At 38.2% G+C, this 25,522-nt stretch overlaps 1 protein-coding gene across 1 annotated transcript in view; it reads left to right on the top strand.

Moving 5' to 3' along the window:
* Positions 1-25,522, top strand: part of RASA1 (RAS p21 protein activator (GTPase activating protein) 1) — a gene marked incomplete at its 5' end in the record, with an annotated part of 51,655 nt that overhangs the window by 21,589 nt on the left and 4,544 nt on the right. Inside the window, 13 exons of the mRNA XM_009332988.1 lie at positions 1,847-1,967; positions 4,235-4,391; positions 6,755-6,842; positions 9,523-9,600; positions 10,914-11,071; positions 11,367-11,443; positions 16,272-16,444; positions 16,652-16,811; positions 17,014-17,156; positions 17,910-18,025; positions 19,271-19,357; positions 22,200-22,267; positions 25,140-25,228. Of these exons, the coding sequence (XP_009331263.1) occupies positions 1,847-1,967; positions 4,235-4,391; positions 6,755-6,842; positions 9,523-9,600; positions 10,914-11,071; positions 11,367-11,443; positions 16,272-16,444; positions 16,652-16,811; positions 17,014-17,156; positions 17,910-18,025; positions 19,271-19,357; positions 22,200-22,267; positions 25,140-25,228 (1,515 nt within the window). The remainder of the gene's footprint in view (positions 1-1,846; positions 1,968-4,234; positions 4,392-6,754; positions 6,843-9,522; positions 9,601-10,913; positions 11,072-11,366; positions 11,444-16,271; positions 16,445-16,651; positions 16,812-17,013; positions 17,157-17,909; positions 18,026-19,270; positions 19,358-22,199; positions 22,268-25,139; positions 25,229-25,522) is intronic.

The raw sequence follows: 25,522 nt of genomic DNA, 5'->3' as shown, positions 1-25,522 counted from the left end.
CCCCAAACACACACACGGTTTTATTGCTGATCATGTTGTTATATGATGTGGAATATCCCTTTGGTCACTTGGCATCAGCTGTCCCGGCTGTGTCTACTCCCAGCATCTTGCCCACCCGAGCCACCTCGCTGAGGAGGGGGGCCAGTGTGGGAAATGGAGGAAGTCCTGAGGCTGCGCAAGCACTGATCAGCAAGAGTTACCGGCACTGTTTTAGTCACAAAACCAAAACGCAGTACCAGAGGGGCTGCTGTGACAAAAGTTAACTCCATCCCTGCCAGACCCAGTATGTTGTCATAGCCACCTTATATCATAGATCAGTCCTGTGAATGACTCGGCTGTTCCAAGTTTCTCATTTTCTGTTTTCTAGTGGTAAGTATCAACAGGTGTAACTTTTGTGTTGTACTAGTAGACTTATACCTGGTTGTTCTGATCTTTCCTATACTGCTAATTGTGTTGTGTCATCAGTGCTTCCCAGTTGTTTGCTTCTGTTAACTCGCGCTCGGTAATGTGGTTGGGACGAAAAGCAAATACGAATCTTGAGACTGCTCCTTGAAAGGCTTCACTAGTAACTTTCCTCATGCTCCATCATTCCTCTTGAATCATGGCAGTAATTGTCTTAATTTTAACTTTTTGCATATGCACTTACAGTTCCTGCATTAATAATCTTCTCTGCATTGACTAATTTTCCATGTGAGACTACTTCAGATTCTTTTAACCTATTCAGATATATTTGTGACTTTGTTTAAAAATTTAGTGGTCAGTGGTGCAATTTGTGTTCAGCTTTGTGTTATCTACCTTCCACATACTACCATGCTCTATGTTTTTGAGGGAAAAAAAATTCAAGTCTTCCATACTTTTAGGGTCAGTCTGATTGACTTCCTGTGTCTAATATGAAATTTACTTAAAAATATTTGTCACTAGATAGGTTGCTTTGTGCACTGTTCCTTGTGTAGTTATGTTATGGAGATTATCTTGAGCTCATAAACATCTGGATGTTGCTTCCATTGTAGGTCCTGTAATTCCGGTTAGTATTACCAAAGTATTTTTCACCTTGCTTTTGTCATGTTGTTCAAAATCATAATTCTTGTAGATATATGGGCAGGAAGAAAAGCAGAATATTTAGTATGAGCCAGTTCATATGTTGTTTTTCATCTCAGTGCTCTTCTCACTGCTTGACAGTCTTGCTTTTCATGTTTTCTTACGGCTGAAGAACTTTTGCTGATCAGCTTACTCAGTAAGGTCAAACTTGGCTTGGCTTGGCTTTTGGCCATTCTCATTTGTTACTTGCGTTTCCAGATCCTACAGTTTTCTGTGCGAATTTATCTTTTTTTCCTGCTTTCTTCTTTTGTCTTGAGTGCTTCTCAGTTAGGACATGTGAGTTCTAATGAGATTAATGAGGGACCGTGCAACTTTGAGTCAGTTTTAATTGTTATCTGCACAACTCTTGTTGCCTCAGAGTTTATCCATGATTACTCAGTCCCAAAAGCTTTGGTAGAAGACAAAAGCTAGATGAATCTTTAAAAACTTGCATAAATTTAACAGAAATCACCATGAAAGATGCTGCTTTTTATTTAATATGAAAAAGACACAATGTTACTTTGTAGAAGTTGGTCTGGATTGAAAACTTTTCTCCTCTGTCATAAGTCTGGAAATACGGAAATAGTTATATTACATTTCTAGCAAGGGTATTGTATGAAAAATGATATTGCTTTATTAAAATGTATGAAAGAACAATAGTAGTGAGTTGGTAGCATTCAGTAAGATGATCCTGGTTGCAGTTTCATAGCATGCAATTTTTTAATGGTGATTTCTGAGCTTAAAATATGTTTTCTTACATGTTGACCAGCACCAAGAACAAGTGCTTAACGATACAGTGGATGGAAAAGAAATCTACAATACAATTCGTCGGAAAACAAAGGATGCTTTTTATAAAAATATTGTCAAAAAAGGTTATCTTCTGAAAAAAAGTGAGTTATGTTTACTTCTATGAATTTTTTTTCTAAAAAAATGCAGATATGGATCACAGAATATCTCGAGTTGGAAGGGACCCATAAGGATCATCAAGTCCAACTCCCTGCTCCTCACAGGACTACATAAAACTCAACCATATGACTAAGGGCATCATCCAGATGCCCCTTGAACTCTGACAGGCTTGGTGCCGTGACCACTTCCCTGGGCAGCCTGTTCCAGGGACCGACCGCCCTCTCAGTGAAGAACCTTTTCCTAATGTCCAACCTGAACTTGCCCTGACGCAGCTTCATTCCATTTCCTCATGTCCTATCGCTGGTCACCAGAGAGAGATCAGCACCTCTCCCTCTGCTGCCCCCCTTCAGGAAGTTGCAGACTGCAATGAGGTCACCCCTCAGCGATGAGGTCACCCCTCAGCTTTCTCTTCTCCAAGCTGAACATGCATACTTAGTTCATTTAGTGTAGTAGGGATACTAGAAAGGACAAAACTGAAGTGGGCAAGAGGTTCTAGAAAGTGTGTGAAGGGTATGAAAGTTCTCTTTCCTTAAGTAGTACATGAATAGAACAACATGATACATAAAATTACATGCAGTGTGCAAATGTTGATTGGCAGTTGTTCTGAAAAGAATCAGAACACAGCACAAAAACTAGGCATCCTTGTCAAAGGTAGCATTCAAACTCATTAAATGAAGTATATTTTCATAAAAAGTGTTTGTATTTAATATGGAACTCATTGAATTCTAGCTGATAGACTAGATTAGAGAGAGCTAGAATAGTATAAATCTGTACATTTCGTTGGAGAGCACAGCTGGTTTAATTTTGTTATTCCAAGTTAGGTCATATGTTTTAAATCTTAAATTTAAAATGTATATACTGCTGTACAAGATACATAGCAACGTTTTTAGGGTTCTAACACTGACACAGTCAACATAACATATAATAAATACATTAAAAGCTGACTGCTTGACTCATCTCAATATAACCCTGAAGAATTGCCATTGAGCAAGTCTTTGAAGTTCTGAGGAAGCTAGTCCCTTACCAAGTGTTACATTTCTACTTTTTTAAAAAATCAACGCTAATGGAAGCAGAAAAACTATCAATAATAAAATTTCTGCAAATGACAGAGACCATAACTAGAAAGATAAGTTACAGACAGTAACCTGGATAGTGACCAAAAGTGAGAAAGAAGGTATGATTTTAAATATAGACAAATATATTAAAAAAAATTACATTTAATTAAAAATGAGACATAAAAAAAAAACCACCAAACCCCAAACTGTAGACCCTCTGAACAGGACAAGGAAAACATCTCTTCTATTGAGAAGGCTGATTCTGAGAGAAGGTGTAGAGGGATGTCATAGAGTGAGGAATCGAATAAGAATTAACTGAAAACCTTTAGCTAAAAGAGATAACGCAGTATTTTAAATGTGCAAACCGGAGTACTGAGTAGGTGTAGAGAGATGCATATAGCTGCATATGGAACAAATTCAATAAAATCACTCTTCCATCTAGGAGACAGTGTAGTAAGTGGATGTTAGATTTGTCTTTTCAAAGCAGTGCTAGTACTCATTTATTGAGGCCCATGGTGGATTTATAATGATAAAAATACAAAATTAAGACTGAAAGTTTTTTTCTAAATGGTACTGCAACTTACGCGTTAATTAGTTGCAGAAAGTTCCTAATCCATTGTAGTTCAGAGAACGTCTTCTCCGAAACAGGTGGAACCAGCCAGATTCCTATATGTGGTTTTGTTGGGGCATGGTTCTGATTTAAGTTTGCATATAGCATATTCCCATTTCTGTTCTTCAGCCGTACTGTTTTAAGATACTGTAATGCAATCTGTTAAACATTGGTCAGAGTTTCGGAGTAACTTTCTCATGTCAAGAGTCCATTTCTTAATTAAAATTGTAATAAATGGGATCCATGGCATCATTATTTGCAAACTGTGTAGATACAGTCTTAACACTGACAGGAACTCACTGTCCAGGCAGGTCATATGCACTTGCTTAATCCTGTTGAAATTAGTGAAAATGTTTAAAGAACCTTTTAGCAACTCTACCTGCATCTGTGAAGAGGGTCTAGTTTTAGCCACATGTTGCATAAAATTGAGTGTGTATACTGATACTATAACTTAAGTGTGATTACCTGTACATTGTTCTGTTTGCAATTTGACAAAAACTTTACTGCCCTCTCTTGTTTTCTTCATTTACAAAATGTACACTTTCTTTTAAACAATAGTGTAACTTTTTGCTTGACTCCTCTACAGGTAAAGGAAAGAGGTGGAAAAACTTGTACTTTATATTAGAGGGAAATGATGCCCAACTTATTTATTTTGAAAGTGAAAAACGAGCCACAAAACCCAAAGGACTAATAGACCTTAGCGTGTGTTCCGTCTATGGAGTACATGACAGTTTGTTTGGCAGGTAGGACACTGGCTTTTATTTCTCGTATGTGCAGCAGGAGAGTTGACTGCTGGTTTGAGGCGTGTTCAAGATACGGGCAATATGTGGCTAGTGAACAAGTAGCCCTGACTTGCGCTGTGGCTCTTGGTTCATACCAAGAGTCTAGCTGGTGTGGGTTGCAAGAGCATATGTAGACAGATGTGGGTGATGAATAGTAGCTTGTTTAGCCGTGGCAGCTTGATTGCTAGCACTGTACATACACAACTTCTAGTTAGAAATTTTAGAATTTAGTATTAAAGTTTTATTCTGAAATAAGATGTGATGATGGTTTGAGCTTTTTTGCATTGTCATTTTTTTAATATTGAGTGCATTAATTGTTCCATGTTTCATTTACCTTCAGATTATGAACTGAGGGTTTTAATCCTTTTGAACTAAGAATTGAATAGATCAAGAATTTTGTCAATTCCAAAAGATCTACATTCTTTTGATAGGTATTTGAAAGCTAACTTGGTTAGACGGAGTCTGTAAGCGCTTTTCTATTTAAGAACAAGTACTTCTGTTAAATTAGACCAACTTAGCAGTAAACTAGTTCATATAAGTCAATATCCTCAGAAATTGTTTTTGCACAATTACTATGTTCAGAGATAATTTTCACATCAAATCTCATTTACTGTAATATTTTGATGTGATGTGACTGGGGATGTGATATCAGCAAAGAAGTTGAGAATCAAAAGTCTTTCAGATATCGTTGGTAATTAACAAGAAAGAGTTTACATATTTGTTCATTGGTAGTTACAAAAGGAAGTCCACCATCCTGTATTATAATGTCATATGGAAGAAATAGGTACACTTACTCCTACAAGTGTTAGACAGCTGGTTATCCCATGGATCTTAATATTTATTAAAAAATTATATAAAGTCAACTTCTAGTTATTTTTGTGAAAAAACTTCTAAGACAAATGCTTAAAATCAGTGGCATTTCTTAAGCTGCAAAGGCTGGTGCTTTTGTTTGATATGTTTTGTTTGTTTTAAAATCTCTTTAATAATTTTGAAAAATGCATTAAAGTAATGGAATGAGGAGCGTAGATACAGACAAAGAGTACCAGAACAGTAATTAAAAAATTACTGAAATGTTCCTTATGTAAGTTGGCAATTATGCAGGAAGCTTTGGTGTATATTGTAAACAAGGAACATTTTGGTTAAGAGTGGCTGTCTCTTAAACAGCTTTTAAGAAACGCTGCGCTGTGGGTTAAAGTGTGGTTGGGCAGTAAGTGGTATGAAATGTGGGTAGGAGGAGATGCGTGGTTGCACCATTTGAGGAAACTGTTAGTGAGGAACTGTAGCTGAGACAAAGTTCCTCCTGCATTTTAAGCAGCTGGTAAAAATGGCCTTTGCTCTTATCTCAGAAGTACAGTGAAGTCTGTAGCTTTGCATGGTTCTTTGGTGGCAATGATTTAATTAGCCCCAGACCTGGCTTCTTCCTGCTCTCCCCCACCCTTCTGCGGCATGGCCACAGAGTGCCGTGTCAGCGTTTCTCCAGGCATTGAAATGGACGGGGGAACTGAAGACTGAAACTCCTCTGCAGATGAAGTATGACCCTTAATGTAACGCTGGTTTGGGGAGAGCTAATTTTCCTTGAGCACAGTGTGGAAGGTCATGAGTGAAGTGTGCGCTTTAAATAGCTTGTAATTTAGCAAAACAAAATATTTTTGATTGACTTTTTGGCAAATAAGTGGAGGTACACAAAATGGCAAAGACACTATAATTGCATTCAAGGTTGTAGAGGTTTTTGTCACATATATTCAATGTGATCCAATACACATTTTATTGGTCGCGAGAGCCGTGGGACACATTCAGATAGGGGATTCCGTATGTTAATATTGTTTCCTGAACTCCTGAAAGAACAAATCCTTAATGTATGATTAATTGGTTGAGAACTAATGCTGAACCTCTCCTGCTTTTAAAGTCTCTAGGAATATTCCTCGTTGACAAGTCTTTTCCGTTACCAGACGGCTATTTTTTTGCCTTGACTGTAAGTCAGCGCACATGCCTATTCCGTACAGGCCATTCTAAAAGCTCCTCAGCGTTCCAAAACAAACTAGTTGTACTTAAGTGCGGTTTTCTTAAAATGACATAATACATTCAAAACAAAATGCAGTTTTGAAGCACCTGAGAAATTTTCTAGTTGGAGTTTTTTCTCTTTCCATGTGAGATGATGCTACTTGTACACAAACAAAAATTGGTGCAATGTTCAATGCTCCTTACAGGCAAACAACAGAAATGCATTACTTCAGTGTAAACTTTGTTTTGGCACAGATTAACAAGTGAAGGTACCTGTTAATATTGTGAAGATTAATAAAACTTACTTTTTGTTTGTTTTTAAGGCCAAACTGTTTTCAGATAGTAGTTCAGCACTTTAGTGAAGAACATTACATCTTTTACTTTGCAGGAGAAACTCCAGAACAAGCACAGGTGAGAGCTTTTTTTTGGTAAATATAATTTAAAAAGTAATTTTTTGTCTTGTGTTTAATGATACTGCCCTTCTGAAACAGGAAGCAAGTGTATCACAGTGTTAGTGGCTATGTCTGTCTTAGCAGCTGTTACAATGGAGTAGCAGCGGATCTGTAAGGGGAACGGTTGGTGCTGAGAAATGAGCACCTACGTTACCTGCACTTGGGGGGGGTGTGGGTTACTTTGGACAAGTTCCAGTCGGGTCCCACGGACTGAACTTCCATTATTTTCCATTGTATGTTTGTGGAGAACATTTTTTTTTTTTACATAGTTCAATTCAGAAGAATAATTTACTCTCCAGGCCTTTTCCATGTTATAAACCAGAGCATGGTAAGTGGGAGTTTTCCTTAAAAGGCATATTCCTGATACGAACTAAAATGCTGATGCACATATGTGTACCCAACGACAAAATATATTGAGCAGCTGCCTCTTGCAGTTATTTGTCCTGTCCATAAATCGGTGGTTGTTCATAGTCTTGGGCCCTGATCGTCCACAAAAGTAAGGTTTCCTGGTTTTAGTTGGTATCCTTTAGTTACTAGCTATCTAGGGGTTATGCATGCTGATTAGGAATTATAGGATAGGAGCCTAATTCTCTGACATTCACTCGCCAGCAGGAGAACGTATCTGAGATGAGACAATGTCCTTATTTAAGTTTACAGCTCTGAAAGCCCACAGCTCTGAAATACACCTGTGGCATCGGAAGTTAAGCTTTGCATTTGATTTTATTTGAATGGAATGAAAGCTGTTTAGAGCGCCCATAATAGACTGCTATTCACCAGAGCGTGAAGGCTGTATAAATTTATTATTCTTCTTGTGCTGTATATAAAGGAAACCACAAATTTTCCTGTTAAATTAATACAAATTTATGAAAGTCACGGAGATGACATCAGAATGATGTAGTGACATTTGTCACACAACTCTTAATGCCCTGGCTTTGAGAAGCAGCATGCTGTATAGTAATTGAGAGTATATACATTAATTTCCACACACATTACTGAACATTCATTTTTGTCACATCTTCAATGTCGTTTCTGTTCTAGAAATTAAAAGAATTAAGAATGTGTAGAAGACAGAATATCCTGTCTTGTTCCCTGAACATTTGGTATAATCTGCTTTTGGTTTTGATCTGCTTAACAGGCTGTTCTCAGCATTTATACAGAATACAGCTGTGTTTTTTTAAATAATATGGCTTTGGCCCAGGAAAGTTTATAGATACTTCTCTTTTGAGGAAGTTCAGCTTTCTTTACTCTGTAACATTTCATAGAAGAATAGTTTTATTTTTATATTAAGGCTCTCTTATAATGTGGTAAACAAATATCAAAGCAGTGCTGTCCTATGGACTGCGTGTTGTCTTTATGGTTTGTACAAAACAAAAGCGAATGTAAAATGTAGCCTTACATGCTAGTGTCGTTGTGCTTATTGTGGCACGTTGTTCATCCTCACTGCTGTAAGCTTTGGCATTTAAGGGGAAAGGTTTTCCTGCTACGAGTGAGTATAGAGGCGTACTGTGCATCCAGGAAATACTCCTGTTGGAGCATTTAGGAGGCATTTGTTTCTTCGATTGCTACTCCTGAGAATAAGGACGCAAGGTGCTGGAACTTCGTGATGGATAGATGAAAGCTTTTCCTTCTGTGAAGGTTTTGAAAGCTGAAACCGGACTCGCAAAGTGGTCTAGCTGAGAACAGCTGCAGTACATGTCTCTGTATTTTTAAAATGTGGAAGATACTGTGAAGGGCAGGATTGAAATAGAGTTGTGGGGTTTTAAATGACATCTTTAATTGTACTTTGAGAATAGATGGCGGATCTTTGACATACAGATTTAAGAAGGCTCTTGGTCAAAACCTAAATGTTGTGCTTTGCAAGAGCTATACAAAATTCGGTGGCTGGGGGACAAAAGTAGAGAACGGGGCTATAACGTGTCTTCCACCTTCCTAAGGCCTCTTGCAAAGCTCCTCTGCGAGCAACTTTCTCAGGCTGCAGTGACTTTTTCAGAGGTGGCCTGGCGAGTTGGCAGTGCCCCTTAGCAGCTTATTTGTTTAAAAAAAAATACGCACAAAGGTTCTACAGTCAGTTTGGTGTTAGACAACCTGCTTATTTCCTTGATCAAAACGGAATCCATCTATCCACTCTGCTGTACGCATTTGTGAGCGAAGCGGGGAATGTTGGATATATGCTCCATGTTTCTCTGTTAATGTTGTTTTAGTTTTTGTGTGAAGTATACACAGTATTATGACTGCCATACAGAAGTACTGGAGAGAATAATCAGAACAGTTCGGCTTGTTAACTGTAATTTTCTCAGAAGCAAACAAGTTTTGCTTCATTTTACATACCATTTGTAATTTCATGTAATATTACTAGACTGGAAAATTGGTAAAGGTCACACTGTATATCCATTAGTAATGCTTGATATTTCTAAAAGAGAAAATGGTTCAGATTTGCAAATCCTCTGTTAGGTTTTGCTCAGTAAAGATAAGAATTTTGCTTTAATATTCAAACTTGCATACTTTGGAATTACAGAAAACTTAGGTTTTGCCAAGCTAAAGGGAAAACTTCACATACTCTTTTTAGACATGTCTGTTCCACTGCAACAAGCTGTGTCTGACTTTGTTTTATTACACTGTTCTGCATCCTTCTCTCTTAGGACTGGATGAAAGCTCTGCAGATGTTTTGCAGTTTAAGAAAAACCAGTCCAGGAACATCAAATAAACGTCTACGTCAGGTGAAGCTGATATTACGGGGTTGGCGGTGCATATGGAGGAGTGTTTTGTCTCCTCGTTGCAAAACGATACTGATAAATCTCAGAATTTTCCTTTCAACAGTAGTAAATCCTGCATGTACTCACTTTAGTTTTTAGAGTTATGCAGTACCCTCGTGAAACCAACCAGAATTACTTAGACTTTGTTTTATAATATCTACACACATAAAAAGCAAAATGGCTTTAGGCAATCTGCACGTGCTTTGCTGGGTATTATCTGCTGACTACGTTTGAGTAAGAGTGTAAAGAAGTCAGCATTTGTATCGTCTTAACTTTTAAAATTTACCATGTATGGGAAACTTTAAAAATTTGACAGTCTTATGTGACATATAAACTAAATACTTGTTTAACTAATGTTACTCATTTTCAGTAACAAATACATGCTGAACCACGCTTGTGGCTTAATTTCTCTTGGCCTTTTGAAAGTGCTGTGTTTGCCAGAATTTCCTTAGAGGTAGAGGACAGGTAGTCATAAATGGCTAAGTCTGTAATGATTCGAGAGTAACAGGAAAATACTTCAAGAATCCCTGATATTTTTGAATGTTAGGAACATTTAATGTAGTTGTTTTAACAGACAGTGAAGAAAGGAATATAATAGGATGTTTTTCAGGACACACAACTGTTCTGTAGTTAACATTAAGGATGTTTGGATACTTCTGAATAAATGCACTAAATTAGGTGAATTCACAGATAAAGTGGTGGGTGCAGTTGGGGGCTTCCAGCTGCAAAAGCAAAGCAAAAAGAGTGACAGTCTGAAATAATTCTTTACTTCAAAAAGCGAAGAAAATGCTCATCTACATCAAGGAATAGAATGTAATGTGTTAGACATGGCAATTTTATGTAATCTGTTAGGAAAGCACCAAATAAGCCATTGTGTTTGGAATCATCCATGGCTGTTATTCAAGGTGCCAGTCTTTGATTTCAGTAGAATTTTCTGTGCATAGAAAAGTTAGCATATGCAAATCCTAATGCCGCAAAGATAATTTTAAAAGAAGAAAACAGGATGCCTTAAAAAACATGGGTCTGGAGATTTGTTTTCAGTAATTATTTGAGTTACTCTTACTTTGTCACTTGCACCCCTTAAAATGTTGTTCCATTACTTCTGTTCCTTGCTCTTTTTATTAGGAAATTCTAGTTTGTATTCAGTATTCATATATTAACATTAAGCTCCCACATGGAGGATAAAAAATAATCCATTCATGTGTGTTGTATTTCTGTTTTAGCAACAAAAAGTAAATTTTGTGGGTTTTCTGTTTTTGTTTTTTTTTTTTTTTTAGGTCAGCAGTCTTATTTTGCATGTTGAAGAAGCTCATACGCTCCCAGTAAAGCATTTTACTAATCCGTATTGTAACATCTACCTGAACAGCGTCCAGGTAGCAAAAACACACATCAGGGAAGGGCAGAACCCTGTGTGGTCAGAAGAATTTGTCTTTGAGTAAGTCTGAATCTTGTTGAATTACTGAATTTGACTTGTAAGTTGCATTGCATTTAAGATTCTTAGAGTGTACTGTTTTGCATATGCTTTTTAAAAATACTGTATGTGTGGTTATACAGTAGCAACCTTTCAGGCAAATTCTGCATGGGCAGAATTTTCTGTAGGCACCTGAATATCTTTGTTAATATAAGCATCTTTGGCTGATAATGAGAACTCAGGATTGAAATGAATTTAGAATAAGCTTAAATGCCAGCCAAGTATAGTATTAATTGAGGCTTTCTGTCTTTTCTCCTAGTGATCTTTCATCTGATATTAATAGATTTGAGATAAGTCTTAGTAACAAAACAAAGAAAAGTAAAGATCCAGATATATGTAAGTATTTTTTCTGTAAAAGATGCATATATACTGCAGCAATGGATACTTTGTGTGGTTTTCATTACTTTTGTCAAACATTGTCACAAGAGAATTAAGTATATTTTTCTACTCACCATACTGCTGTGTTTGTATGTTTTGGATGTCTGGTACTGGCTTTCCATTAATGTTTTTACAATGAGAACCTGCATGTTTTTTAGTAATAAAATGCACAGTAATCCAGCCCTGTGTATCTGCTGGCTTTCCTAGCTCTGCTCTAGAGTAGCCAATTGTGTTATACAATGGCTGTGCTTACCAAAAAGCAAGAGGAAGAGGAGCTGTCAGTATTGGTCTGCTCCATAAAATGCTAAGTTCCACGGAGTTTTAAGCCTGATTGCATGGAATTCCTTTTCAGGTTTTTTTCTTGTTTCCAGTGAGAAAGAGGAAGGGAGGAGAGATGCAGTACTTTCATCATTTTAAAAAACAAACAAAAAAAAAGTCTTGGCGGTCTCTGAACAAAATTTGCCTTGTTTTGTTTTCATTTTACCTCATCTGTCTACTTTCCTTGTACCACTCTTGGGCTTAAACCTGAAGTTGCCTCAGTATCACTTTGAATGGGAAAGGATCCATATTTTCTTCTGCCTTTTACAGAAGTTCCCCAAAAATTATTTTCCCCCTGTTACCCAGACAGCTGCTTCTTCAACTGTGGTTTTGTTTCTGTTCCAGTAAATTAACTGTAAGCTGGTAGGACCTATCAGCTTTCTAGAAAAGAAAGGGTTTGAAGAATGTGGATTCTGACCTCTTAGAAAAAAAATTTTTTGTTGTTGTCTGGTTTTTGTTTTGTTTCATTCCCTTCCCACACAATGTGTTTTTTAGGTTTTTTTTTCACTTATTCAAGGTACCTTGTTTCCCACCATACTTGTTCTGGAGCAGCTTCAGCCCCCTGCCTCCTCTTTGATACCTGCAGGGCAGGATGCCCTCCCTGCCCCTTTCAGATTGGTTCCAAGGTTTTTTCTTTTCCATTGTGTTCGGAGCTGTCTATTCCAAAGCCTGTCAGAGTATTTATAATCTATTGCAGTTCTTTTTAGTTTGTGTGTATTGTGTTGGTGGCCTGTTACGTATGCCTCAGTGCCAATTTCTTGATTTTCCTTTTTTTTTTTTTTTTTTTTTTGAGTTTTTTAGGGAAACCTTGACCAAAGTAGAAGAATTGCTACTCATTTTGAATGCTCTTGCAGAACCTCATTCAATTTCAAAACTTTCTCCTTCCTCTGAGTAGAAAACTTTCTGCATAGCAGGAGGAAAAAGATACATTCCCTCTGACAGACAAAAGGGCTCTAATTGCAGTTGTGACCATGTTCTTGCACTGTTCTTCTATTCATTTGAGCTGGAAAACTCATTATCTATCTACACCAAAGCTCTGGTTAGTAAAAGAACCTTAAAAAGGATAATTCTTGAATGGGATACTTCAGTAACTTCTTTAGAAGTGTTTTTGTAGTTTCCTCCTCTGTCCAGATTAAGGAGGTTGTGTTGGCTTTGGATGCATCCAGCTGATGGGAGGTGATAGGAGGTTTCATTATCTAGGTCAGGAGCAAGATTGGCCGAGTTTCTTGATTGCACTTAGGCACACTCTTACGGTATAACCCAACAGTCCTTTCATTTTGGAATAAGGATTAGACTAAGTCAACTTGAATGAATATCTCTGCTTACGTCCCCAGCCCTATTAAATATGTGAAGTGCAGGGGGCAAAAAATGAGCTAAACCGGGCCTTATCTAACATAACTATGTGCTGCGTTGCCTGAATAACCCTTGAACTCTTCAAAAGCAAGAGAATTGGTTCCTTTCCTGAACGTTCTCCTTTTCAGCCACAGCTGTTACATGTGGACTGCTATGAAGTGTGAGTTATGTGAAGCTGGTGCTATTCGTCTTCCCAGTTAACTGGGTTAAGTCAGCTTTTCTGCTTGGTTTTCCTGCCATGTAATACAGATTGAAGGCCCAAAACTCTGTTACTGGTCTCACTGCTTTATTTCTTTCATCGTAACACACTGAAGTTAAATATCAAAATGATACTAGCATGAAGGCTATTTTTTCAGTATCTTAAAATATTTCCTGAGTTTTCAAGTCTTGACTTTGAAGTTTGCCTATTATGAGTATTCCATAAATATTTTAGTATTTTTGTTTTTAAAAAAGTATTTCAAATAGTCAGAAATTACACTAGTTTAGTATCAGTTCTATTTAAATTTTTCTTTGTTTCCCTAACTGTAAATTCCGTAAGGATTTATTCAAATAAATATATATAACGTGGCTTGAAAAAAATAAAGCCCTAAAATGTATTAGTAGACTTCACCTGCTGCTACTGCAAACTGGGATGCTCAGGTATGATTAGACAGTTGAATTAGTAAATCTCTTAGGACAATTCCACACAGTGTTGAACTGGAGTGGAAGTTCTGGTTTGGTTTTGTACCATGATAGTTGGTTAATTTCAAATCAGTTCATGTTGAAAAAGGAACGTTTTTATAGTGGAGACAGTCACCTCATGCAGGCAAATCCATAGAGCAACGTATTAGCCAGTGTCTTTCCTTTCAGGCACAGTTGTTATTTGCGGTAGTGCCAAAGCTTGGTTTTGAAACTGATAGCTGAGATTATAGAAGGATGGGCTGTGCTAACACAGCAGTGACTTGTGGCTGCGAAAGGCAGGATCTAGTATGTCCATGTATTGAGCAATTTCCTCTTTCTCAAGATTTCAAATGGCTTTTATTCTGAACCAGTAATTAGAATTTTTTTAGGGTTATTGGATGGCTCCGTCTTGTTCTGGCAGGGTTAGACAAAGGCTTCACAGTAAACTCAGGTTCATTTTTAGTCTGAGGACTGGAACAAACCTAAGTTGTTTTCACTTTGATTCGCAGGTTAGAATTACTAACAATCAAAATACAATCTTGTTACTAAATATTATGCCCAAAGTTTACTTAGCAAGTAAAACATTAAGAAACATAGGTCTTACTCCTTTAGTACAAGTGTTCATCATGTAAAATATTGTGATTCTTTTTGGATCAAAATCATTGTCAAGAGAATTCTTACCTGTGTCTGGAGAGATCAATTATTGTTTGTTTTGATGGTTTTCTGTATATTTATTTCTCTTTTAAAATGTGCTAGATTGCAAAGTGTAAATATACTGAATTTTTCAACTGCTGTCTCTTACTGAAGGTAGTCTGCTAATGCAGTGTAAGCTGCTAAGTGGGAAAAAGTCTTGTTCCTTTAAAGTTACTGAATATAAATTACGATAGCAACTGTCCTGCAGTCCCTGTACGGATATTTCTGTTCTGACTTTTTTTTTTTTAATCAAAGCAAGATTATAGTGTTTGTGTTATAGCTATGAAGTGCTACTATAACCACAGGGAAAAATTAAATCATCAGTTTATTCTAGATCCTGTATTTCATTTACCATTCCTCTCACTGAGATATATGTGCCTTACACGTGCAATGAAAATAAGAAGAAAAACACATTGCTTAGTTGCGGGTACAGGAGCTTTGATGCTGGGGAGAAATATTCTTAGAAAGTCAATTCATTATCTGGTCTAAAGACATAGTCCCATCCACCCTGGTGATAAGTAGCAGGTGGTGATGAATTGTTTTTCGCACTACTTGACTGATTTGAATGCATTAGCTTATATCAGTTTATCAGCTCCGAAGAATATGAAATAGGCAGCAGGGATGTCCCGAAGTGAGCATTATAAATGTGGTGTTTTTCTGTTCCAGTATCCAATGATATCCTGCTGTGTATTGCAACACTGGTGCAATGTGAAATCTACTGGAACCTTTGACAATTTCTGCAAGGCAGTGTGGTGTATGGGCTTTGCAGAAATGTGGAAAAAAAAAACAAACCAAAACTCTTGGTTTTGGTTTGGGTTTTTTTTTTTCCTTAATCTGAGGAACTTAAAAGCAGATCTCATTGAGAGGTGTGGAAAGAGAGGGTGTTTGCTTGAAAGATCCAGACTGACAGGCCAAGTGTGAAACTTGAGCTGTGGAACCCCTCTTGGAGCATGGTGGGCGTTGCACAGGCACAGCCTTGCCTCTGCAAGTGCCTGGGCCCCTTCTGTCCGAAATAACTCCCTTCAGGAGAGCCTGCGCTCCAACTGCTGCAGCTTGCTAGCCAGCTGCTGGGCCAGACTCCAGCTGCCGTCCAGGTCATCACTGCTTGGCAATGTCAAGGTACCAACACAACTGAAAGGTGAATTAATGATTTGGCCGTTCTTGAGTTGACTTTCATCATTACCTAGGCAGCAAGCTGCTTGGGGACACTTTTTTTACATGATTTGCATAACCTGTTACAGCCACAGCCTTAACCTGGGAGTTAGTATAAAAGAAATACATATGGCATATGTACATACAGTGTTTGGGAAAGCCATAGCAACACTATAATAATAAATAGTAAGAAGTAACAAAGTGGTCAAGGGGCAGACCTGACGGTGGCATCAGCCCAAGGCTGGAAAGAGGACAGTGAATTGTGAACACTTGATCTCTTTCTAGTTCCTGACTGGATTTGCAGAGTAGCACTTTTTTACTCACTACTTGGGTGTCACGAAGAAAACTGGTCAATATCTATGCGGAATTTTTGAGTGTATATGTATACATTCTTTACAGAATACTTTATATTTCTTCTTCAGTTTACAGGAGTCTGTTAAACCCTTGAAGAGAGAACCTGTCAATATATTGATGGCAAAAATCTTGATTACTCTTATTAATACTCTTTTCTTGAAACAAGATGACGTGCTGAAAATAGACTGGTTTTTATTCAATAGTAGCACTGTTTTGCTGGAGATAACTCACTTGAACAATGCTTTTTTTCCTGAAGTGTTTATGCGCTGCCAATTAAGCCGATTACAAAAAGGACATGCAACAGATGAGTGGTTTCAACTCAGTTCCCATGTACCATTAAAGGGTATTGAGCCAGGATCTTTGCGTGTTCGAGCACGATATTCTATGGAGAAGATCATGCCAGAAGAGGAGTACAATGAGTTTAAAGAGGTATGAAGTTGTTTAACTTTCCTTGGTTTATCTGTCAAAACTCATTTTGTTGGTTGTTTGAGACAGACCTCAATAACAGTGGTTGACATCATTAAATAATACTTATAGTGACATCTACCACTACCGATGTACGATACCAGTTTTTCCAAAGCTGTTAACATGTTCGGAGAAGTTTCTGAAGATTTTAAAATTCTGTTTTGCTTTCAGCTTATACTCCAGAAAGAACTTCATGTAGTCTATGCCTTATCACATGTTTGTGGACAGGATAGAACACTGTTGGCTGGCATTTTATTGAAGATTTTTCTTCATGAAAAGCTCGAGTCCTTGTTGTTACGAACACTAAATGACAGGGAGATCAGCATGGAAGGTACTGCACTGAATTACACTAAAGTTTACTGGAACTCTGGGCAAGTGGGGAGGGAAGGGCTCCAGCACCTTCCTTTTTTTTCCTCCTCCTTTAGTTACAACATATATCAAAGTGTAAACAAGCACATTCTTCCTCTGCTTTTCATTGCCTCCTTTTCTCAACTTTCCTCTTTGCTGTCTTTTTTTTTTTTTTTTTCTTCCAGATGAAGCTACTACCTTGTTCCGTGCCACTACTTTAGCAAGCACACTTATGGAGCAGTATATGAAAGCCACGGCAACAAGTTTTGTTCACCACGCACTGAAAGACTCTATATTAAAGATAATGGAGAGCAAGCAGTCCTGTGAGGTGATACCTTGAACAATGTTTTTAAACATTTTGGTTTGTTGACACAATTACCTACTAGTTGTTATGTTTTATGTTTGCGTTAAATATTAGCTTCAGAGACATTTATTAATCTCTCAAAACTAAAATTCATTTAAGTGAGAAATACAGGAACTGAATTCGTTAAGAGGGTTTTCCCCCCCTAGATGTTGGCTTGAACAATATTCATACTAGAACTTTCTAAGTTTTTTTAATTAAAGTTTCTTTAAATTATGTATTTGTTCTTTAGCAATTGTAGGCTGTTCTGTAGCAGTTACTGAATGGCCTAACCTAAGTAACTTCTAGTAAACTCAAGATCCCATAGAAGTCAATGTCTGAACTTCAGTTTTAATTTAAAACTTCCTGATACTAAATGATTGTTATTGATCCTGAAACTGTTGTTTTTAAAATGGCCCTCCTAACTTCTGTGTTTCACTTCAGCTTAATTGTGGAAAGGATGGGAGTGCTCAGAAATTTGGATTGAGAGAGATAAAAAGGTCATGCAGACGGATAGTGGTGACTATCTGAGCTGTTGAAAGCCTAGTGTATTAGAACTTAAAACCATTGCTTCTTCACATTTCCTGACTAGCCATTGAAACACTTGCGAGTTCTGTAAGGGACCTGTACAGCAGCAGAATATTTAATTTACTTTGAAGTAGTATTCAGCACGTGATATTATGAAACTACATATGTAGTTCTAGTTAGAGGAGACTTAATCTTTTTCTCTTTTTGTTTTAGCTAAATCCCTCAAAGTTAGAAAAAAATGAAGATGTAAACACTAATTTGGCACATCTACTCAGTATACTTTCAGAATTGGTGGAGAAAATATTCATGGCTGCAGAGATACTGCCTCCGTAAGTTTGCACTTTGCTGTTCAGATTTGTATTTGAAAATTCCTGTTTGTATGAATTATGTTGCACCTTAAAACTATGTTCTTACTGGTTCATCTTCTGCTAATCGGTCATAAGACTAATAATGTCTTGAGGGTTGCTGTATGCACACAGAGGAATATAGACGGGAGGAAAAAAATAACGCTTTCAGGAATTAATAGGGCTTTTTGCAAAAGCCTTTGGCTAGCACATGTGCTTTTCTTTTGAAGGAGAAGCTACTAGACCCAGGAGGTCAGGGGAAGAAGAATAAAAAAAACATCAATCTCATATTTCCACAAAAAGGTAGAAGACAGTAGTAGCTAGCAGACAATCATATATATTTAAATTGATTACAAATTCTTTCCAGTCCTCCTCCCCTGAGAAAGGGATGGAATTATTAACAGCATATTAAAAATATAAGCAGGGATTAATAGAACGATACCATGCTATGATTGCTTCTGTCTGCTAGGGAAATGCAGAGGTTACATTTTTTCCCCCCTTTTTTTTAATTGCTAAAATAACTTGGGTTCATAGTTCAGATTTGAACCATCTAATATAAAGTGGATAGTACTAACAGTTTTCTTTCACTGTGTCATTAGCTTTTAAAGTAAACAAAATCCTCAATTTTGAGATGGCAGAGCAGCACAGAAGTGTTTCTTTTGTGTTAGTGCTGGCAGGGTTAGCATTAAAAGTTGCACTCTTTTTAAGTACATGATGCAGCTCTCAACATTTTCTGAAATACACCACAACTTTCCCATTTCTTTATGGGAGAGGACTATTGCTGTGGTTGCATAACTTTCAGACACCTAACCCTCATTTATGGAAAGAATAGTTGTTGTTCAGTTAAGAAGAGAAAAATTAAAAAAAAAAAAAAATCAAAATTGTCTTTTTTTAAAAGGAAATACTACTTAAGGACAGGAAACAGTTATAAAACATTTAATGCATACCTGAGTAATCACTGAATAGCATATAGAATTGTGTATTAATGAAGGTTTTTCCTTGCCATTTATAAATTTACTTTCTAATATAAATTTATAAATTGACTTTTATAAATTTATTCACTTATAAACTAACTCCCAGTTAAAGTTAATTTAAAGCTTATGTCTAAATTATAAACATAGAATTGACAGTAGTTCTGCATCAAGTTGGAGGTCGGTCTAGATCCTTTCTGAGCAGCTTTTTTGAGTCTGTACGTTTAATGGAATGAGTAATTAGCTATTATTTTTGCAGGACGTTGAGGTATATTTATGGGTGCCTACAGAAGTCTGTTCAAAACAAGTGGCCAGCTAATACCACCATGAGAACTAGAGTTGTTAGGTAAGTTGTCACTTTATTCTGAAAGCAATCTTTCCAAGTCTTGTTAAAGACATACTTCAGTGTGCTTATTTATGTTTCTTTCAGTGACAAAACTGTATTGTACTTACATAGGTAACAGCAGTATTTAAGATATTTATGATGCTAAGGCATGATATCCCAGTGAAGGATTATGAGCTTGCTAGATCCTTAATCATGTTCTTAGAGCCTTGACGGAATAAGATGATGTAGTATAGAGGTCAGTATAGGTGTACTTGATAGTTCTAACTTCCTATTTTCTTGCGTTTTGTCAAGTTTTACAAACTAATCTAAAATAGCAATTTCCTTTTTCATGCTGGGAAAGCAAAACTTCTCTCAAAGCAATAGTTAACCTTTGTGATACCTGTAGAGAGCAGTGACTTCTGAAGATCGTGTTCCTGTCATATGCCATCTGGGAGGACCCAGGGACTCTTAGCTAGTGTGTGTTAATTGCTGGAGAAATCTGACATGGTTTAAGATCCATGCCCTTCCAAATGCAGACCCAACACGGTAAGGAATCTAATACCTTCTCATAAAGACACTTGGACTGTTAGATTTCGCCGAGCTACTTGTCTGCGTTGGGTTATGTAGGTTCCTGCATCAGAGGAGGCTCCCGGGCCCTGGTGTTGGGCTGTTGGTTCTGATCACTCTGAATCAACACTCTGTTGGTTTCCAAAAACATGTAGTTGTACGCTGTCCCAGTTTTGTTTTATTTTTCTGCTCCAGCCCAATCATGTTGAAACATTCCAGAGCTCCTCTAAAAATGTTGCGGGAGGTTACTGAACCTGCCGCCTCTGAATTCGCACCAGCCACAAAAACTCCAGTGTTCACAAACCAATGCATTACGCAAGTTCTTCCTCTAACACTGTCCCTCGCCAGTGCAGGTCAAAGAAAGATCTTTGACAAAGATGTGGTCTTGACACTGTTTTTCTAAACACTACTGAGGGTTTTAAGGATGTTTTAAGGGTATCGGAGCCACATCTTTCCTTTTTTGCGGTCTCTGGCAGTCATATGATTTGCAAAGGTTAATCTCCCATGGAGGGAGTCTTTCAGAGGATTTGTCTTTGGCTTGGGCTTATCATTTTGACACCAGAAGCCTTATGTCACCCAGGGTACCGTGCAGGGGCATTGCCTTCAAATGGAGGCTGCTCTTACTGTGAGAGCCCCTCTTACTTTGAGGGGCTAACCTACTGGAAGGCTGTAGAGCTCAGCAGTGAATACTCTATTTCCTTCTGTTCCTCCCCTGCTCCAGAGAGAACCAGGAGGCTTTCCTTAGTGGACACAGCTCGCATTCAGGGTTTTCCAGAGGCCTCCACTGGATGCTATAAATATTGGATCCCTTGCGATGTTAGTCTTCACAAGTGGGTACTAGTGATTTCTGTCTAGAGTACAGAGTTTCACACCCTGCAGTGATGATTTTTGTCTTTCCTTGCACTATTTTTGGTCCAAGAATGATTAAATATTCAGAGGCAGGTGGACAGTGTTTTAGATGTCTGGGTATCTTCCCTGCTGTATCAGTCAGAAGGTGCTGCCATTTCTCTCTGGTCATGATGTAGATACTGACTCATTCTTAATTTAGGCAGGTTGACCAGGGTAAGAAGCACCAGATCTTCTGTATCAGCAAGGTCCGTGCCAGATTCATACCTCATTGGCCTTCAACTTTGGGCACTTTAAAAGAGGAATTGGTGTATATGCCATGACTTCAAAATTACTTACTTCCTCATAGCTTTAAATTCACACCATAGAAAATATTTTAGCTTCACATACAGCCAAGAACTGTTGCCTTACCAGCCCGTAATTCATGGTTCCTGGAGAAGTAAGAAACATCTATAACAGCATACATTAGGCGTCTTGGATGTACGGAAGGTGCGTTAACCTCACTACTATGTGTGTCATTTTCAAGTAATACGGACATTAACCTTCACTGTGTTGTTACCAACAGGCAAGGTAGTGTAAGGTAAGGTCCCCTTCCTGCTTTTGTAAGCGGTCAGGCTTTGGTATTGCTGTAGTCAAAACCAGTCTGCTGGTAGTGTTCAAGCACTCTGAACAAAATTAAAGATGATTTAGATTGCTTTAGTTGGTCCATATGTCACTTCATTGTGTAGCAATTAGCTGGAATTGAGGTTAACCTGAGGTGAATGGTTTTTCCTTCTGCTATTAACAGAAAGTTAGATTTTTCTCGTGCTGCCAAAGGTTATTCTGGGTTTCTGTTGAATGAGTTCCTGGTCCTGCAGTCAAAACAGAGTGCTTTTTTTCCAGCTTTCTAGATGGCAGCAATTACTTCTGGGACGAAAGTAGCAGATCCCGTATTATTCTTCTACTATAGCATACAGTCATCAGGATGTGGATCAGCTTAAGCTGTGACCTAAGGCTATGTTGCTGCCAAAAGAGAGGTTCCCCTTGCCCACCCGCTCCTGCGCTCCTCCTTACGTTGGCTTGGGGGAGCAGGTGGCTGCGGGATGGATGCCTTGCAGTAGCAGACAATGGAAAACCTTTGGGAGGTCGGAGACCAGGGGCTCCTCCCTTCTGAAGCCAGCGTGGTCCGAGACTGGCTTCAGTATGACTTTACAATTAAGTTCCTCCCACGTGGTTTCAACAGTTCACCTTAACTGGGAAATCAATATGCCTGATCTTTCAGCTTTTATCATAGTTAACGTCACAGCATGATACTCTTAATTTGTTAACGTATTCACAGAGCGCAGGCTGCTTGGTCAGTGTCTGTCTCAGAAAGATTCCATGCTAACTTGACTTAAGACTTAAAGACTACACAGTTTTACATTAATTCTCTAATTTTATTGAACAAAATACAATTTTCTTCCCATTTCAGTGGCTTTGTTTTTCTTCGACTGATTTGTCCTGCTATCCTGAACCCAAGGATGTTTAATATCATCTCAGGTGACTATATGCTTCAGACTCAATTCATACTTTATACAGTAGTAGGCATGAAATTACTGTAGTGTCTAATGTAGCAAAATACGAAGTTTTTTTGAACGCTGTGTCCAAAGTCTTGTTATCCACGTCACTTGACTGACTTCTCCATGAGGCAGCCAGCATACGTTTTTCACCCTTAAAGGCTAGATTGTATTAATCCCCAATGTCGTTGTAAAGTCCAGAAAAACATCCGTTGTGGCATTTAATAATACAGTTTTGAGTTCAAGTCTACCAGTGCGGAATATATTCTAGCAGTGTGAAAAATGTAAGCGTGCCAAATGCAATGCCGAAGTTAATGGCGGAAATTCAATGGTATCTCTTAAATGAGCAAGATTTACGAAGTTGAAAATGTATTCCAAGCTCTGCAGACACATTTGTGCACCTAGGAAATTATGCTTGAATAACTTGTTCAAACGTCCTGCTTAGATAGCTTGGCGAAGTCTTCACTTTGACTGATTAAGTACAGCCAGTCTCAAATATGGAACCTTAAAAGATGAGAGAGAGGGAGGGGTGGCGTTTAGAAAGGTGAGTTGTGCAGACCCGAGATGGTCATCTTGGTTGACTTAAAGGCCATATATAGGAGAGTTCCCATGGGCTTGCCAAAGTGAATGTTCTCACCGCATGAAGTCTTACCCTGTTTTTTGATGCTCTCTTGGTAGAGTGCATCTGTAGTAGTTAACTACCACAGCGGCGGGGAACGTTCCTGTTCGCACGACCGGGATTGCAGAGCTGCTGTAGCGGCCTGTGGCGCGGTGCTGGCCGGTGTCGGAGAGCGTTCTCCAGAACAGCTCGTGGGGGGGGGTCGGGACGGCGGCGCACATCAGGGACCACACCTGACACGCTGTTGGCCTGGGGCTTTGCTGTTGTGAAGCTTTAACGGTGAGGGCATGGAGTATCCCATGGCAGTTGCCTTAAGCACCGAGAAATGTTTGTGGGCGTTTTTAACTTAATTTCTGTGGGAGGAAAAAAGGAAAAGCATAAACTACTGAAAACTCTATTACTAAAGTTAAACTATTTGGACGTCTCGGTTGCTTAGTTTTAAAAGTTTGCTTATGTTATACTTCATCTTTGTTTTCTGGGTTTTTCTTGGCAAAGATCACCCTAAGCTAGGGGGCATTTAGTCTGCACCAGCCATTGCTCTTTCTCCTTCCCTCCCTAGCAGTTTCTTGATTTTTATTTTTTTTTTTTTTTACCAGTAAAACGCTGATTTGAAATAGGAGGAAATCAGAGATCTGATTCAGAAAAGCTTTTTTTTCTTTATTCATAGACAGTTTTTAAGACAAGGTAGCATGTGTTCTATTGTTTCTCTTTAAGCTATACTAAATGAGAAGGGCTGTGCCAAACAGAAAGCTCCTTTCTCTCACCCAGTGATCATTTCCATACGTGCTTTGGAGAAAGCATTTGAGAAACATGGCCTGGTACACAGTGGTCCCTTCTTTAGGATTCTATTATCTTCCGGTAATTTGCAAGTTAGGTACCTCCTAACTTGGGTTGCACTGTGTCTGCAGGTGTAAAAAGTTACCCATAAAATTCAGTAATCCCTTTTAAGCTTGCCTGTCACCGTTAAAGTCCTTCTCGTGTACATCCAGCTAATATTCTTGACTACTGCTAAGGTAAACTTACAGACGCCGTGTAGGGCTTTTAGAGCTGTTCAAAAAAAGGGATGAGGCAGTCCTTCTTTTGGAGCAAAGCTTCTAACGTATCTTCTTCCCATAATAGGGGAAAAAAGTATCCTGAAGGCTGGGTGTATAGGTATGGCTCAGTATCAGCAGTAATCCTATCACCTCAACAACCGTGATTGGAAAAAAAAAACAAACCTTTGTTTCAAAAGTTAAATCCTTTTTTTTCAAGCATCTTTGAGTTTTTTAAAGTAATTTGCTTCTTTAGATCAGTTTCCTAACCTGAAGTTCCAGATTCCAAGGCTAGTGATGTTTTCCAGCATTGCTGCTTCAAAGGCTTGTACTGCACCAAGCACTAGATATGACGAACAACTGACATCAGTTGCGTAGCTCCAGCCATGCAAGAAAAATGAGAACTTATTTTTCAGTGGATTTTGGAGGGGAAGAAAGAGCAACAAAAGATGCAGGTAGACAGTGAAGAGCATATAGCATTCTTATGAAGAATTATAAAACTTACAGCTTATGTAATTACCATGTCAGTTTTGGAGCACTTCAAACCCAGCTTTCAGCCAGGCCATTTACCGTAACTGGAGGGAAAAATAATTTTGGAAGATATTACTGGGTAGTATCACTTGTTGGAAAAGGGAAGTTTTAACTGACAAAAGTTGTTAATGTAAAGTGTTAAGTGTAACGCTAAGTACAGCAAGTGACTACAATTCCATGGAAATACAAGTCACAATTGCATGCAATGTTTACTCTGTTTTCCTGATGCCAGTAAACTTAGAGTATAATTTGTATAACTTGTCATAGCCCACTTATGTGGGTATACACAAATAAGGAAAAAGGTAAACTTGCCTTGTTTTTTTAATTCTAAAGGTAAACGAATTTTTTTATTCAATAATCCTCCTTTTAACAGAACTGTTTCATTTTTGTGAAAATGGTTCTTACTTCACCTAACTCTCAACACCACTTTATTTTGCATACCCATTCTGTATGCCGTTACAGAAAATCAGATGTTCATATTGATATGTTTTTGTGGACACTACTAAGCAACATAAGTTTCACTTCACCAAGTGACATCTTCCACATGCAGTTTGGTTATATTAAAAATACTTTATTCCATGAAAAAATACGAATTGGAGAAGAGCTTTACTTTCATGTGATTGCTGTTAGTTTTACACAGAATGGCCAGTAACGCTCTACTTTATTCCTGCCAGATTCTCCTTCCCCCACTGCTGCAAGAACGCTGACGCTGGTCGCCAAGTCCGTGCAGAATTTAGCAAATCTGGTTGAATTTGGAGCTAAGGTGAATATAATTGTATACACACAGAACAGCCTACAGCTATGTTTCCAGTACATTTCAATGTTCCTGTTTAATACATGCAAAAATCTGTTGCCGTTTTCTTGTGCAAAGCCTGATACATCACCTGTATCATCACCTCATCAGCAAGGAGGCCTTGTCGCTGCCATTTCTTCTGTCCTCGTCATTTAGAGCTAAACAGGGTGTTGATCTCGATTAGAGCAGTGGCATAAAGTCTAGTCAAATTGGGAAGAGGAGCCATAATCGTTTGAGAGGAAGCGATCTAGAAACTCGGGTCAA

This window comes from Pygoscelis adeliae, unplaced genomic scaffold (assembly GCF_000699105.1).
Source record: "Pygoscelis adeliae isolate BGI_AS28 unplaced genomic scaffold, ASM69910v1 Scaffold38, whole genome shotgun sequence".
Taxonomy (NCBI): Eukaryota; Metazoa; Chordata; class Aves; order Sphenisciformes; family Spheniscidae; genus Pygoscelis; species Pygoscelis adeliae.
Note: the sequence above shows the minus strand (reverse complement) of the source record. Positions and strands in the feature narration are given on the sequence as shown.